Below are 17,955 nucleotides of genomic sequence, written 5' to 3' on the forward strand. Positions count from 1 at the left end.
GGACAAGATGGTCTATACTGGGAGCTAGCTGGACAGTGGGAGCAAGAGAGGATAGGGAGGCAAGCCCTCAGTTTTCCCTGCTGGAAACTGCCGTACAAAACACATGGTTAGGTGAGTGCTCTTCTCATTTCTCTCCTATATATTATACAGTTTGTACAAAATAAGAAAATAAGTTCTGGAGCAGTTCTGAGCACTTGATGTTCTTGCAAAGAGCCCAAGTTCATTTCCCTTTACCCACATTGTAACTAGTCACTCCAGAGCCAGGGAACCCAGACCTCTCTTCTGGCGTGCACAGGTCCCATACACATGTGGCATATACTTACATAGATATACATATACACATAAATAAGAACAGGAAAGGTAATTATAAAACATTCTAGAGTTTAAAGGTCCTCCATAATATTTTATTATATGTGGGCTACAGATAGACTTTCAATTAAAGTAAGAAGGATGACTTAGACATTCATTGTGAGCAGGCCAAGTTCTCACAGAGACGCAGGCCAGCTAGAGTGACTGTATTCTCCCACACAGCAAAGCAGACCTGCAAAGCCTTTCATGGAGAAGAAACACCTGTCACAGCTTCTCTCATTTTCCAGAAGAGCAAGTTGGCTGGGGATGGAAGTCATTAAGCCTAGATCCTGCTCATTGCGGCTGCAGCATGCAACCCACTGGGGCATGAACAGCATGAATAAAGAAAATGCAGAGAGAAATGTAAAGTTAAAAGGAAATGCCCCTTGGACATTCTAACTGCTATAATGGAACCTTTAAAAGCCAGATGCAAGTACAAGCCAGAGGGAAGAACTCCCCAGGTTAGTGTAGTAAAAAGCAAGTCTTCACTAACCTCTCCCCTGCTAATCCCCTGGCTGGTTTTCCAGGCTTTCTTTATCCTCCTCTGCTGAATCAATGGAACATCTCCTTGATATCCCTCTCCCTCTTGGTTTCCAGGACATTCCATGCCCCTGATTTATGTCCTACCTTGTAATCATCTTTCACGAGTACTTCTTTTCTTGCTGGTTTCTTAAAAGTTGATCTTTCTTCAAGTCCTCCTCTCTTTCATTTTTACACTCTGGGTTATCTGATCCTCTCCTACACGCAGGACAACTGCTTTCCCCCTCATCTAGCTATATAGTAATCTGTAGGATATATCAAAGACACCTTGGTGTAAATGTAGGCATGCATCACTCTAGTGGGACACATTCTGAGAATGACACTGTCACGCAGTTTCATCAATGCATAGCCATCGGAGTGTACATACTGGAATAGTATGGATCAATGCCTCAATATGGCCTCTTAACGCAATCAAGAGATGCTGCTGACATAACACAGCATGGTGCTTCACGGAAAACATTTTAAAATTACGTCTAATGCAACACAGTACAGTACGTCAATAATAGCCACTTATCTATAGATAATGTGTTACACATAGGTGAGTGCTGGCCACATAGTAGGTTTGTTTGTGATATCACCATAATCATAGGTGTTGTGCTACGATGTTAAGAGTACCTTGCTATGACATTAGTAGGTAAAGAGGTATCTTTCAAATACTATATAATCCTAATGGGATCACCAACCTATAAAACCCATCACCAAACATCATTATAACACAATGTTACTATATTTTCACAGCTGACCTCATCTTTCCCTGGCCTTGAGCCTTTCTATTTTAGAGAATGATAACTACCATCCAACTATGGCTACCTTAGAATCTTTCATGTTGTCCTTCCTACCAACTCTAGCTACATCCAATCCCAGAGATTTGTAATTCCCAGAGCATAATCATTATTTTCCTTGCAGACCACCATACACTACTTCAAGTGCCTGTAGACTTTCTCTTCTAGACACTGCAGCTAGAGTGACTACCCTGGAACCTAAATAAGATGATGCTTTCTCCAGACTATTCTCTGACTACGTCCCTCACTCTTGAATGGGTTATACATGTGTTCTGAGACTCCCACAGACCTTTGACCAGTGTAGATAACCAACTGTTCATGTATGGAGAATACTGTGCTCATGATTTTTTAGAGGAAGCAGATATTGCTCAATTTTAGATTCTCAGTATATTGTAGAGTATATAGGATATGGTAAACACTCAAAAAAAAACTTTTATTGGAAGGCACTTTCAGTCCACTAGACCAAGGGTTCTTAATTTTTTAAATATTATTTATTGTGGGGTCATGGCATAGGCTGTAGAGATCCAATCAGGTCATCAGGTTTGGCGACAAATACATTCAACTGCTGAGACATTTGGATGCCCCCTCCTTTCTAAGTAAGAATCTTGCTCTGCCTCAACCCAAGATCATACCTTGCATTTAATAGAGTACCTTTTTCAGCCTTTGTAAATCTGAATACTCATTTTTGGCCTTGTCCTTTAGTAAAATGTAAGTCTTTTTTCAAGTACAAACCAGATGTGCTGTAAAATGTTCCTTAATTCCTCTTGGTCTGTTTCCTCATGATTAGTCTGAAGCCATGAAGTTTTAGCAGGAAAATTCGGTAAGTGATATTGGAGAGCCTTTGTATGGAAGAAATGAGCCAAGACAGGAGACAGACAAGGGCAGCCAGGGAATGAGAGAAAACTAGGGGACTTAATGTCAGTGAGGAAACAGGTGATACTCATGATATGGTCAGTCCCACTGACCATAAACAGGGTCTGACGCCACCCCCACTGCAGAACACTGGAGCGATTTCATAGCAATTCCTGTGGCTGATGGGACTAAAAAGCAATCCAGTATGTTAAAGAAGACATGAGAGATAAGAAAGTGGACACAACTAAGAACCTCAGTATCTTCATCAGAAGAACCTTAGAAAATCAGTCACCCTCCTCTTCTTTAACTGAAGTCCCAAAACAGATGGAGTTAATGCAGAAGTCAGGACCTTGTGCACCAAGCCCCATGCACAATGCCACTGCCCACCCCTGGAAGTTTAATATCAGAGGAATAAGTAAATAAGAGGAAGAAATCTAATCTTTCAATTAGCTTCCTAAAATGTAAACTGGTCTCACCGGTCCTCAGCACTTACAGAATGAGCCGGGAAACCCTCAGTGATTCCCAGTCCCACTCTCTCTCAGTTTCAAGTCCCACACAACACCTCTTACTCTCATTTGCACCACAGCAGGAACGACCTACCTTCTCCAGGGTGTCCTGTTCTTCTAAGTCACCCTCTGCACAAGCTGTTTTTCCCTGTCTGTCAAACAGTTCTTCATCCTTCAAAGGTCACTCTCTTCAATCTCTAATAGCAGTGGTTCTCAACTTTCCTAATGCTGCAGCCCTTAATATAGTTCCTCATGCTAGGCTAACCCCATCTATAAAACTATTTTGTTACTACTTCATAACCATAATTTTGCTACTGTTGTGAATTGAAATGTAAATGTCTGGTTTTTTTTTTTTTTTTTTTGGTTCTTTTTTTCCGGAGCTGGGGACCGAACCCAGGGCCTTGAGCTTCCTAGGTAAGCGCTCTACCACTGAGCTAAATCCCCAGCCCCTAAATGTCTGTTTTTTGATAGTCTTAAGTGACTGCAGGGAAAAGGTTGCTCAACTCCTGAGGAGGTTGCAACCCACAGGTTGGGAATCACTGTCCCAAACAGATCTTCTGTCTTTAAGCTGCTACTTTTATCCTTTTGGGTCAAACTCTTCTGGGCCAGGAAAACCAATTTTAGTTTAGTTGGAGCTGGCAGGTGCTACTTCAAAATCTATGCCTGCATCTGGAATTCATTTCCCTTTGGTAAACATTCGATCGTATTCTCAAAAATTACCTCAAAGACCATGTGTTTCCTAAGTCAGAAGGATGCAAATATTTTCCTTATAATGCAATTAAAACAAAAACAAAAAACAAAACTTAAATACAAATCACTCATTGCACATTAGTAACTTTTTTCATTGCGACTAAATATCTGTCAATCATAAGAGAAGACAGGTTTGTTTTAGCTAAGTGTTCAAGGGTACAGGGTTCAGGAGTTCACGTGAGTCTTGGCGAATAAGCAAGTGAAGAAAGGATGCTGGAACTCATCCTTTCCTCTTTCACTCAGGGTAGGACCCCAGCCCATGAGATGGTGCCTCCTGCTTTCCAAGCAAGTCTGTCCTGCTCAGTTAACCCTCTCCTGGAACTTGCTCACAGGTACACCAAGGTGAGAGCTCTAGCTACTTCCTACTTAATTCAATCAAGTCTTAAAAAGTAATCAGTGTTCATTGTAAGGCCCAAGCCTATGTTTCAGTAAAAAACATCATATCCTTAGTATTTTTCTATATTTCTATATTCTATCCAGACCAACAGAGCAGTAGAAGGAAGAAGTCAAATGAAGTTTTGTGTCAGATTTTATTTCATTGTAAAGCACTATAGTAATTGATCATTATTATAATTGAAAATTTTCTTCTCTTTTTTTTTTAAGTCAGGATTTCCCTATATGGCCCAGGCTGACCTCTAACTGATGATCCTCCTGCCTCTCATAAATATTGGAATTACAGATGCGTACCTCTATACTAGGCACCCAAAAATATATTGAGGATTCTGAATTCTTATCTATCCTAGCTGAGAGAATTTTTCTCCTCCCAAAGTATATTAAACACCAATTTCAACAGAAGTCTTCCCCTATATCATCTCTCACTAGCACCAACTAATAGAGGTAGAAATCAAAGGACAAATAAAATATATTTTATTTGTGTCCAGTGAAGCAGCTAGGTATGGGGACACACATGGAACTCAAGTCAGGTGGAAAGGAAATCAATGAACGAAACATAATGCAATAGTTCTATAACAAAAGAATGTACACCGTGGTCTGACGCATGGAGAAAGGAAGGCTTAAAATAGGCTAGAGCTGTCAACTAAGGCTGCAAGGAAAGATGACACTTGCTTTAAGACTGAAGGAAGGGAAAGGCTGCATAGGCAGAGAAGAGGGAGGCCACGTCAAGCTGCAGTCTGGAGGCACAGTGGAACACTCTCTCATGGGAACTGAAAACTCCATAGCATACCACTCATCTTAGAGTCAGCATAATTCAAAAATAAGAAAAGATGTGAATCCCTGCGGGGTATGGGAGATTTGCAAGAAAAAGATAGGAAGAGCCTAGCTGCCTGGCCCCTGTGCAGTGACTGAGAGGCAACCACATACCCTATACTAAGTGCAAACGATTTCCTTGTCTTGTTATGATCCCTTGCTTAATGGTCCTCATGTTACCTTTAAGTCTTGCTTTAGTCTTACCTATAAAATTAACTAACACCGAGCACAGAATAATGTTTAATTGTATTATTCAATAGAAATTAAGCCCCACCCCCAAGACAAAGCTGGTATCTTAAAATAATTCCACATAAGGTTGGCACTAAAATCAGAGTATTTGCCTAGCATGTGAGAAGCCCAGGGCTCCATCCCCAAGCTACAAACAAAACAAAATGCCTCAACCCTCACCCCAGGCTACTGCTGGGGACTATAACAGGACTCTAGACCTTAGTAAGCCCGAGACCTTAGCACAACTGACTCCATGAAAGAAGTACCATTCAGGCTGTAAAACTCAGCACCACCCACCAAAACTAAAAAGAACTAATCCATTTAAGTCCATAGTTCTGGGAAAGTCTCTAAATAGTTAACCTTACCTTTGGCTTCTGTAATTCTGCTTCTGTCTAACTGTTCTTGCTAACTGAAATATGTCAACTCAGTACATGATTTTTATGTGTGTGCATCTGTGTGTGTGTGTGTGTGTGTGTGTGTGTGTGTGTGTGTGTGTGTGTGTGTTTCTGTTTCCCTGTACTGACTAGTGGCTTTCTCTGGTATGCAAAGCCCCTTACTTAACACCTTTGTCCTTTGTCTCATCCTGCTAGGAACCAAATCTTTTTGGCTCTGCCAGGTCACCCAGAACACCCCCCTCCAAAAAACAAAACAACAAAAAAAAAAACCTCTACATTGGTCTGTCTCACTGCAAGAGAGGAGCCCTTGCTTGTTCTGTTGCTTGAGTCCTGCTTACAGTCAAGGTCAGTCCCTATAGGAATGTGGGAAGGGGCCCAGGCTTTTCATCCTGGGCATCCCCTGCCATCTAAGTGGAATGCACAAAGGGAGGGGAGAATAGTTTGCCCAGAATAATATTCTGAATTATAAAGGTTAAAAAAAGTGTATAATTAGGTCTCAGTCTCTGGAGGTAGCTTAAAGGGTGTTTAACATCAGAGAACTGGTTAGGAAACGACTTAGTTAGGGTTGACTGCTGTGAAGAGATACTATGACCAAGGCAACTCTTATAAAGGAAAACATTTAATTAGGGCTGACTTATAGTTTCAGAGGTACAGTCCATTACCAAACATGGCAGTGCCCAGACAGACAAGGTGCTGATGAAGGAGCTAAGAGTTCTATATCTTGATCCAAACGCAGCAGAAGGAGGCCGTGTACCACACTGGATGGAGACTGAGCATAGGAAACCTCAAAGCCAGCCCTACAGTGACACACTCCCTCCAACAAGAGCACACCTCCAAATAGTGCCATTCTCTATGGGTTAAAAATTCAACCAGGACCATAACTATTCAAATCACCATAGGACAAGACCTTTTCCATAATCTGAAAGCCACTGTCACCTTCTCTGCTGATGAGACACCATTAGACTTAACAAATACACAGCAAGATTTAGGTAACTCACCCTCTGTCAGAAGAAATCAACCCCCCAGGACTGGCCCAACACCAAGCTCCTATAATTATTCAACTATCAGTTCAGCTATGTCTGCCCAGATTAAACAAGACCCAATGACCCTGGAAACAAAAAAGAGAAAATGCCATCCTTACTGCCTGGCTTGAAGACACGGGCATCCTGGTGCCCTGCCAGTTACCCTGGCACACCTCTCCTGTCTATGAAGAAACCTAAGAAACCTAAGACTCATGATTCCCATGAGTCTGATTCCTCTAGAGAAACTGGTGCACACTGTCTCAGATATGAGAATTTACCTTACAGAGGTTTCTAAATCCACTCAACCTTCCCAGGTTTGGTCTGGTGACACAGTTCCACTTGCTCTACTGGTAAATTCTCCTACCTGAGAATAGTAGGTGTCTCATCTACTCCTGATCCAGTTTCTGTCCTGCAGCATGTAACCATGACACCCCACATGACGACTGTGATAGCTAATCAAGTAGCAGAGTGCAAGAGTTCTCTGTGCTAATGAGGTATCCAGATGGGCCCTGGGGGTTTAGCCAATAAGCTTCTCTTCCCAGACATTCCTTCCTGCGAAAGATATTTAATCTCTGGTCCGCTGTGAATAAGTTGTATTTTCAAAACAATGAATAAACAGTTTGGACAAGTAAGGACTGTCTTTCATCAAAAACAACTGTGGGGTGCAGCCTAAGTCTCCTGCAGAAGGCCCCTCTGCCCTCCAGACATGGACACTCACCCTTCAGCTAAGTCAGAGTTCCCCTTCCCCCTGGCCCCTACCTCTGGCCAATGCAGTCCCTCACATTCCTGACTCCACACAGTTCCCAGCTGCAACTGGATGCCTGGGAGTTTGGGAAACCCTCCCTCCTCAGTCACAGCCTGTGCTGTTTCTCACTGGGCTCTGTTCTGTCACCCCTGCACTCCGATGGTGGAGAGGATGGAATATAGCCTACTGCCCTCCTGCTTCATCTGTCCTAGCAGCGTTCACAAACCCCAGAAGACCTGAATAAGAGCTGTGGTTGCTACTGATAGTTTAATAAAAGAAAATTAACTCACGGCACCCTTCAACATAGCTCAGGCCCTCCACTGAGGAGCACCAGAACAATGGCTGTCTAATGACTGAGTGATGCAGTACAAAGCCCTACTCTTGGTCTTCTCTCAAGTCCAGTGTGAGAAGACTACCACTGTCAATCATGCTATCTACCCTCTTACCTGATGAACCAGGTACATGGGAGCTGCAGTAGTTACTTTAACCAAAACGATTTGGGCTCAAGCCAGGAACCTCAGCCTAGAGGGCAGAATTGATTGATCTGACTCAAGCTCTTAGATGGAGGAAGGAAAGTTCACCAACATATACCCAGACCATCAGTCTGTACGATTTTACAGTTGGGCATGTCCACGGAATGATCACCACAGGGGAAAGGACATTAAAATCCTTGGCCCTCCTAGAGGCTATTTGGTTTCCCCTACAACTTGCTGTCTTCCACAGCCTAGCAGCTGATTTGGCTGCCTGACAAGCAACCTCAAAACCAGTAGAGCCTGCTGATATTCTGATGACATATCATGATCCACTATTGCCTGAGACTCCGTGGTAAAGACGAAATGGTCCGCTCAAACCCATAGGTTGGTGGAGGGCACAGAGGAAAAGACCATTCTCTCTGAAACAACTGGCAGGACTCTGGTAACTAACCTTCACCAGGCAACTCATCTATGATCCACAAAAAAAAAAAAAAAAAAAAAAAAAAGTTGCTCAGACCAAGGTACATTATACCTAGACTGGACATCCTAGCAAGGAATGTCTCAGCCAGATGTCAGGTTTGTACTCAAAACACAGCCCTTACCTGGGAAGGGGTCCTGAGAGACCAACACTCCAGCAAACTGAGAAAACTGACTTCACCAAGATCCAGCCTTCTGGGGGAGGATAAAAGTACTTGCTAGTTTTAAAAGTCAAAACTAAGATGAAATGTGGATTGCTGGTCTGTAATCACACTGGCTAATACCTTTCCTGTGACTATCTTCCTCGGTTTTCAATGCAGGCCTGAGGGTGGTGGAGTTGGACTCTGTATTCATACCAAAATGAGTCTTAGGAGGAGACAGAGAAGTAGAGAGTCCATGGACCAATGAAACCTTGATTTCAATGGGCTCCTACTTTGGGAGGCAGCTCATTTAACATCAGTGTCTGCAGCTTCATCCCTAACCCAGGAAGTCATTTTTATAGACAACTCTGTTTCCCTTAATCAAAATATAAAGTTACATGTCCAGGCCTTCATGGGAACCCATGACAAGCAGACGATCTAGGCTCAGCCATGGCCATTAAGCTGCTCACTTCAAACTCAACTTCAGTTATAGTTCAGCATTAGAGTATTTTAGCTTGTCACAGTTTCAACTTCTAAACTTTTTGTATTAAGATCTTCAGCAGATGATCATTTCTAATCATTGTTTCAGAGCTGGTGGTGATGCTAAAGTGAACTTGAATGTTATTCTCTGTCTAGACTGAGATCTAACAATCAGTTTCAAGGGTTCTTAAAAATAAGCCCAGGATTTATAGGCCAACTTATGACAAGTAGACTGCGAAGAGAACACATTTGCTGAGCTCTTGTTAACAACCAGCACAATGGAAGGAACCACAGTGACTAAGAACAGGAACCTGAAGAACAGTGAAGCAATAGCTGTGGGCTTTGGAATCAGACCAACCTCAACTCCAATTTCCATTCTAGAGCCAGTCGGTTGCTAAGCACACATAAAATTCTTAATGACTCTGTACCTCAATCTGCCTTGCCAGGAAGGCAGGGTCAGGCAAGCCTGCCTTAAATCTGGATAGATATTTAACTCTGGGTCTTTAACTATTAGGAAATGTTAACTCTGCCTATGTTGAGGTTCATTCTCAACATCAGTGAGCTATTTCCTCTACAGGTGGAGATATCTGGGATGAGAAAATGGCATCAGATATCCCTTAAAAAAAAACAAAAAATCTGAGGAGTATGTGATATCCCCTGTCTGAGTATAGTGGAAGGTGTCATGGCAGAGGGGACACTGAAACAGACGGGGCTTCCCTGAGTATGGATAAAACACGGTCCTATGATGGGCACACACCCTTTGCCGTGTACAATGATTGCCTTCTATGTAACCTAAACAACACTACGAATACTGTAAACCCCATTTAATAAGTCAGAACTGTTTTGCTGATGGCACTGATGCCCAAGTTGTAGCTGATGTAGGCTTCACAGAAAAGGGGGGAGATAAATCATTCCAGTATGAAGCAGAGAACAGAGTACTTGCATTAGACAGCAAGCAAAAAGCAAACAACTTTTGGCTTTTATTGGAAAATACAGGCAGAATGGTAAGCTGGGGTAAAAGAGAATGGAAAGATACGGAGACTAGACATTTGTCTGTGTACAATGAGAAACTGTTTTGGTGTGTGTGTGTTTAATTGAGCACAGTAATAAATATTGATTACCTACTAAGGGTGATCCCACCCACCCCCAACAAAACACTTTACAAACATCGTTTCTCTAATAGTACCAACAATGCTACAGCTTAGGTGTTGACAGCTCCGTTTCACAAATAAGGCCCAAAGCAGTCACATCCTCAGTGGATGCCTCTAGTGGGTTCTTCACACTTCTGATGTCAGAGACGGGGTCCCTTTTCCCTATGAGAGCACTGCAGTTGATCAGGAAGGGAAGCCAAATAGAGAAGAATGAATGACGTATGAAATGGAGAGATGGAATTATCTAGAAGTAGTAGAGGGACCCAGAGTACGGAAACAAACTTCACTGTGAACATGGAAAGGATAGTGGCAGAGGATGAATGTGTAAGTGACCCTCCAATCTCACAGCCTTCTCATGACCAGGAAAGCAAAGTCTTAATTATCCTGGTCAGCATCCCTTGCCGCCTCACCTTCAAACCCAATCTGAGTCTTGTCACCCCAACAGCAAACACCAGTTTAGGCCTTTGCCTGTCTCATCACAATGCTGTCAAGACAAAAAGATGGCATCATTTCCCATCTATTATCTGCATCGAAAGCCAATCACTCAAGAGAATAAAACTAAGCCTCCTCATCCAATAAATCACATTATGCCTCAATAACAATATTTCTTTAAAAATCTGCCTTAAATACATATCCTGTCAAAGCAGAGGACCCCGAAGGAGCTCTGCCAAATCCTACATCGCTAAGGTTCATGATCGAGACAGCATACACAGTGTTATAAAATGGGGTATGTTATCATTAAGTGTTAAGCTGCTTTGTAGCTAATATTCTAGGCGAAGCACCATAAAACAATACAGTATTAATTTATATGCAGATATTTCCTTCAAAATCCATGGACCAAGTGGACAGCTACTATAGTACGTGATTTGCTGGAATCAAGAGTTTTAATATTCATGTAATGTTTCAAAAGGACAAAATATTTTTGTATTAAAACCTTGGATTCTATAGTCAACCCCATCGAATGACAAATTTCAACGTTTCAAGTGGGTAAAACAGTGGTCTATTAGAGTTTACAGAGATTAATTTAATACGTAAGATAAAAGATTGTGTGTTGTGATTTATGCACCGATTTCTGAGGCAGGTGGAGGGTGAGAGATGCTTACGTGTGTGAGATAAAGCAAATTGACAGCATACACATTCCAATTTACAGCCCCTAATTACATAAAGATCCGTGGTTTGTGGCTTTTAGTCCACCGGCCTTCATTCCAAACGCAAAGATATACATCAGTGTTAGAACTCTCTGTTCACCTGCACGTAGTCAGACCGAGGCAAATCCTGGAGAATGTAAAAGTCCTTTTCTCTGAACTGCCTCAAGAAATGGAGCAGAAAAGAAACTCTCCCTTTTGCCTGCTGGTCAGTGGAGTCTACCTGTAACTTCTTCATTTAACCTTAACGTTTCTTTAACCACCGGAGCCAGATGTCACTGCAGCCCCACTAGCCCAGCTGTTCATCACAACAATGGCTTACTGCAACCCACCCTTTTCTCATCTTCATTTTCAATTGTCATGTCAATATCATGTAACCTCAGGGAATCTAAATTCCTACTAGTAGTTTAATTGCTACTGTTTCCTTTAGATTTTTAAATATCCAAACTTTTCATGAGTCACTGTTAATCATTTGCACCTGTGCCTTTAATAATCAGCCACACAATTAGGGAAGCAGAATCTGCAGGATCCATAGGATAGAATTGAGTAAGGATGCCCCAGGCACAGCCATTCTCAAATCAGAGAAGAAAGGCAGGGGGCTTTGTCTGTGACAAAAAGAAAGTTTTACATGTCAGTTCCACCAAATCTAGAGAGCATTAGAGCTGCTGGTTCTCAAAATCTTCATCTTCTAACCGTAGAAGTAAAAGCTGGGCATGGTGGTTCATGATTATAATCTCAGCACTCTGAGGCAGAAGGATTTCCATGAGCTTGTGGTCAGCCTGGTCTCCATATTGCATTGCAGGCCAACCTAGGCTATAACTGTACGATCCTATCTCAAAAAAAAAAAAAAAAATACAAGGGGGGAGGCAGAGTCAAGATCTCGTGTGTGTGTGTGTGTGTGTGTGTGTGTGTGTGTGTGTGTACTCCTCTATTTCTAGTATTAAAATTTACCTTCTGTAACGGTTTTCAACACAGTAAGAAAAACCACCCTAATTGAAGAAGCTAATCTCACTGTTCCCAGTGGGAAGGCAGGACCATTACACTACTACTTCATCACTTAACCTGTGTGAAAGGCAAATTTAGAGCAACAGGAAGAATGCCCTGAAAAAAAAAAAAGTCGACGTTCTGCATCAATGGAACAGACCTTTGAACGTTTGGAAGACGTTTGGAAGGAACACAAAATAAGATCTCTGTTCCTTGCGATCTATGGTCAGCAATCATTGTCTCTGTGAGTGGATGTGTCCACGCCCTGAAAAGTATCCTCAACTGCCATAGGCAGAAAGGGATCCCTAGGAGCAGCATCTGGACCACACCTTAATTGGCCACAGGAGATGCTGACAAAGCCTGGGAAGAAATATGTCTAGTCCAGAGAAGAGGATAGCACAAAGAATCAAATAGGCCCCCCTTTAATTAAACATGAAGGACCTTAAAATGACTAGTCTGTGCAATGGAGTTCTCCTAGATCATCCACTATAACATATTGTTCATTCTATGGGCTAGATGGTGAGATTTTATGGTCCAGCTGCTGCCGCCAGCCTTTTAAACCTTTGAAGTGTTGTGAAAAGAATCCTTAGAGTGTTTAAATACGCTTTGGGGGCTAAAAACAAGGCTGAACTATCAGAAAACCCTCCCCACCCACTACAAAAATGTCCTAGGTCCAACGCACATTGGATGAAGATTCGAAACCGCCTGTGTCAAAATTTCTTTTCTTTCTTTCATTCTTTCTTTTTTTTTTTAAATCCACTTGCTTGTTGAAGAACCTACTGAGGAGCCCTCCAAAAATGCCAACCATAGTTCATCTATTGCCCCTGCTATTTACCTTGCTAGGGAAGTGGGGAGTGTTTGGTAGTTACCTAGCCCTTGCACTAGCAGGAAAGAACAAAAACGCAGCACTTAACTCAGAAAAGATCTAAAAGCCGTTGAGAGGGCTTACCTCTCCCTCCCACCTGCACCTTGCTCCCTATTCCTGCCCTCGCCCTAGCATCTGCAGCCCTTCTCTAAGCGGCTCCCAGGAAAATCCTTTATTCCATAGGGCTCTTGGACATGATCCCAGTTATTCCCACTCTTCCATATCCAACCCCTTCCCACCGCCCCACTGGTCCTTACCTGATAATGTCGTCGTTGTGTCCCAGGAAAAATTTTTGGCTGTGCTCTCGGGTGTTGTACACCACCCCTACCCCAGCTACAAAGTAGACCACCTCCTTGCTGGCGGTGTAGTACAGGTTGTTGCGGCACTGGTGACCCCGGTACCCGTACACCCACTCCAGCCGGAGCTGGCATCTGGGAGCTGTCCGATCCGCCATGATAAGCCAACACCGCGCGACCCTCGGGTACCCCGGGCGCCGGTTCTGTCCTCTTCAAGGCTCGAGCTGCGACGGACCTGCAAGGGCTCAGGGTACAGCGCCAGGCGCCGATTTCCGCGGCGACGCACAGACACAGCCCAGCACGCCGGCAGCCACCATCATCTGCTACTGCGGGAGAGGAGCCGCCGACGCCGGTGCGCAGCAGCAAGACCCCGCTGGGCTCCCCGACTCCTTCCCCCGGGGTCAAGCGGGCTTCAGGGGCGCCAGCGCCCGTGCGCACGCCTCACTGCACCTGCGGGCTTCGGGAGGCGGGAGAGGTTCTCCCCGGGGTCACCCCGCCTTTAAAATCAAAGATCTGCATTTCCAGACACGGATTACCAGTTCGCCAAGTTTGAGGAGCGCGGGGGGCGTCGCAGCAGGCGGTGATATTTATTCTGTGACAGGTCTGATCTGACAGGCAGCCGGTTACTCCTCCTTAATGCTTTGCCATCACCGTCCTTGGATCCGAAACTGACAGTCTATAGGATGCGAGAACCAGGAAGAGAAAAAGATTTTGCATGTCACCTAGTACAAGAAAATAATTACCAAACTAAAACCAAGTTGTTGGTGTGGGGGTTTTGTTTGTTTGTTTTTGTTTTTGTTTTTTAATTGTCCACATTTCTCCTTCCATAGTCCTAGGAAATACGCCCTAAACACTACTGGTCGGTAGTCGCTGATCTAATTTGAAATAACGCTGTTTCCTCCATAAAGCCACGGTGAATATGCAGTGGTCATTTTTTAGATGCTCCAATTAGTTGTCATACATGTGTTTAAAATCCAAACTCCCCATGAGCCTTCTCTTCACAGAGAAAATCATTTTAAAAAAAAAATACTTAGCCGCTTTCCCTAATCAAAGACTCCAATTTCAAGTGTCATAATTTTTTTTTCTTAATCGGAGGAAACCCGGCACCAGAGCAACTAGAGAACAGCTAGTTGTAGCTACCTACAAATGCTCCCGATCAGAAAAAAATAAATAAATAAAAATAACAAGATAACAGCAACAATAATAAAGTGTCAAAGGAAATATCGTGCTCCTCTCCCCCACGAAGATTTGAGCTAACTATGAGACTCAAGGGCTCTGGGATCTTGCCTTTAGCTTGGCGGGATGGGGGCGGAGGCGGGGTCTCCCGTGGAGCCCGGGTGTCAGTGACACCCCATGCTCAGCCAGGCGCCTGCCTTGGCGGTTCTGAGGGTTGGTAACCCCAGGGACACCTGGCTCAGGCTCTACCGACCCAACGGGTTACTGCACTCCCACCCGGACCAGCCTGGCACATAGCATCCCTGCTCTCTTGGCCTCTAACCTCTGCTGCCCGCCTAGCATCCAGGATCCCGCGCCAGCCAGCGAAATCCTCTGCTTGCCCTCCCTCCCCTCCCCGCGCTCCGGGGTTAGGCTTCGTCACCGGGGCGCAGGGGACCAGCTCTTCCTCCTTCCCGGGCTCCGGGGGTGGGGCCAGCGTTGGGACCGGTTACTAGGCGAAATTGCGGCTCTAGGAAACGCAGATGCCCGCGAGGGCTGAAGCCTCCCCTCCCTCCGCCCGCCTGTTCCGTACGCATCTTGGGAGTCGTAGGCCTCTGTAACCTAACTGCTGCGGCGAGCGCCCTGGGTGTACTACAAGTCCCAGGGTTCTATGCATCACAGGGCCGTGGTACTAGTGCCAAGGGAGCCTGCGTTTCTCCTACCGGACCCCGCGGCTCACCCAGGATGGCGTTGGCGTTCTGTGGTGACCCGGGCCAGCGGCCTGCGAGTCTGTGCTGAAAGCAGAGATGACGTGGAGAAAATTCACGGGCTTTCCTCTTACGCCAGTCCCTGAGGATTGCTGTAGCCCATCTCTTTTCATGTTGCAGCACTTGACTCACGCTGTTTCCTACTTAAGTTTCCCGTTATTCCAAAGGATTCTGATTTATCCAAGTGCAGTGTTACGGAATTTAAGAAAAATACAGTATCATGTAAAACACAGTACTCTGTCATGTGTAGGTGAATAAATGCCTTCCTGTGACCTGCCTTGTGCCCATGCAATGAACAACTAATTTTGGCTTTAAAAAACAAGCTAGTGGGGCTGGGGATTTAGCTCAGTGGTAGAGCGCTTACCTAGGAAGCGCAAGGCCCTGGGTTCGGTCCCCAGCTCCGAAAAAAAAGAACAAAAAAAAAAAAAAAAAAAAAAAAAAAAAAAAAAAAAAAACAAGCTAGTGCCCATTCTAAAACTACCTGAAGTAAACTAATTTATTTGTTCTAATTATGGCCACAGCCAACATTTGGGAACTGATTTTTAAATCCACTTGACTAAGAGGCTACGAAAGGTTGATACTTTTTGACACTTCTGTGCTCAAGATGATGTTTCTTTATCTACTTGGAGCTTTAATAGGATGCTCTGCCCTGGTAGGAAAGGAAATGCTGTAGATTAGAAGCACCAAAGTTTGGATTAGCAGTTGTGATTAAGAGAATTTGAATTCACTTCATATTTTCTGAGAAAACAGGATCTATAAATTCAAGGAGTCCCTTTTTTTTTTTTAAGGCAGTAAGGACGCTACCAAAAATTAAAACATGGGTTAAAGAAGTTTGAAAATGTCTTGGTCTGCTTTCTATTCCTATAATCATCCATGAAGAATATTTAGTCGTTTATTTGGTTGTTTGGTTGGTTGTTTTGTTGGTTAGGTGGTTGGTTGATGACTCTAGAGGCAAGAACATGGACATCAACATTTGATACTGAGCCTGACTACATCCTATGCTGGCAGAGGATGTCATATAACATGATAGAATAAGAATGCTAACTCCCAGGGGTTGGGGATTTGGCTGAGTGGTAGAGCGCTTGCCTAGCAAGCGCAAGGCCCTGGGTTCGGTCCCCAGCTCCGGAAAAAAAAGAAAAGAAAAAAAAAAAAAAAAGAATGCTAACTCCTGTGTCATTTGAAAGCCATTAGTGTTGTAACGGACCCAACCTCGTCGATTTATCTAATGCTGACTGACTTACAGAAGCCTTATCTCCAAATGGCATTAACATATAAATCAGAGGATTGAATCTTAAATATATGGACTTTGTGGGATACAGTCAAACCATAGCAGAGACAAAGTTGGAAGCAAAAATCGAGATGGTGAATTTCATAGAGAAATAAATTTTATATATAAGAAGAGAAACACATCTTCCAGATATAATAAGGAAAAGTTTAATGGAAGAAATATTAAATAAAAACACAATTGAGATAAATTTAAAAAGATAAATTAAAAGAGCTCTCTACTGTTCCTTTGGAATAAAAAGGGGGTACAAAAATACAGTCAGATCTATTTAAAGAATAAATTTTAAGTGTAACTGTGTAGAGAGGTTTGTACTACTTAAAACAATAAAGAATCTTTAATTCACTTGAAGAGAAAAATAACAATAAAAATAATAGTAATTGGCTGGGTATGTTGGTGCATACATTTAATCCCAACACTTCACAGACAGAAGCAGACAGATCTTCATGAGTTCAAAGCCACCCAGGATCTAAAAATAGAAATAGAAACAATAAACAAATCACAAAGGGAAACAACCCTGGAGATAGAAAACCTAGGAAGGAGATCAGGAGTCATGAACACAATCATCACCAATAGAATACAAGATATAAAAGAGAGAATCTCAGAGGGAGAAGATTCCATAGAAAACAGTGACACAACAGAAAAAAATGCAAAATGCAAAAAACTCCTAAACTAAAACATCCAGGAAATCCAAGGCACAATGAGAAGATCAAACCTAAGGATAATAGGTATAGAAGAGAGTGAAGACTCCCAAATTAAAGGACCATTAAATATCTTCTACAAAACTTTAGAAGAAAACTTCCCTAACCTAAAGAAAGAGATGCCCATGAACATACAAGAAGCCTACAGAACTCCAAATAGATTGGAACAGATAAGAAATTCCTCCCATCAGATAATAGTCAAAACACCAAATGCACACAAAAAAAGAAAGAAGGTTAAAAGCAATAAGGGGAAAAGATCAAGTAACATATAAAGGCAGACCTATCCAAATCATACCAAACAACTCAACAGAGACTATGAAAGCTAGAAGATCCTAAACAGATGTCCTACAGACCCTAAGAGAACACAAATGCCAGCCCAGGCTACTATATCCAGGAAAACAATTTTATAGATGGAGAAACCAAGATATTCCATGACAAACCAAATTCATACAATATCTTTCCACAAAGCCATCCCTACAAAGGATAATAGATGGGAAACTACAACACAAGGAGGGAAACTACACCCTAGAAAAAGCAAGAAAGTAATCTAATTTGAATGAACCCAAAAGAAGAGAGCCACACAAACATAATTCCACCTCTAACAACAAAAATAACAGGAAACAATTACTATTCCTTAATATCTCTTAAGCTCAATGGACTCAATT

At 43.0% G+C, this 17,955-nt stretch overlaps 1 protein-coding gene across 10 annotated transcripts in view; it reads right to left on the reverse strand.

Annotated features, from left to right (window-relative positions):
• Positions 1 to 15,125, reverse strand: part of Eml6 (EMAP like 6) — a 354,900-nt gene extending 339,775 nt beyond the window's left edge. For 7 of the 10 annotated variants that reach the window (XR_010057763.1, XR_010057765.1, XR_010057762.1 and 4 more), the window contains exons 1-2: positions 14,884 to 15,093; positions 13,347 to 14,061 (exon numbers count right to left, since the gene is read on the reverse strand). Coding sequence is in view for 5 of the 10 variants with exons in the window: in XM_063273850.1 (XP_063129920.1) it covers positions 13,347 to 13,543 (197 nt within the window). In the remaining 5 variants the exon portion in view is untranslated. Of the gene's footprint in view, positions 1 to 13,346; positions 14,062 to 14,883 lie in introns of all 10 variants that reach the window. The other 3 variants (XR_010057766.1, XM_063273849.1, XM_017599535.3) reach the window with 3 other exon arrangements.
• Between the last annotated feature and the right edge of the window lie 2,830 nt (positions 15,126 to 17,955).

Source organism: Rattus norvegicus, chromosome 14 (genome assembly GCF_036323735.1).
Source record: "Rattus norvegicus strain BN/NHsdMcwi chromosome 14, GRCr8, whole genome shotgun sequence".
NCBI lineage: Eukaryota > Metazoa > Chordata > Mammalia > Rodentia > Muridae > Rattus > Rattus norvegicus.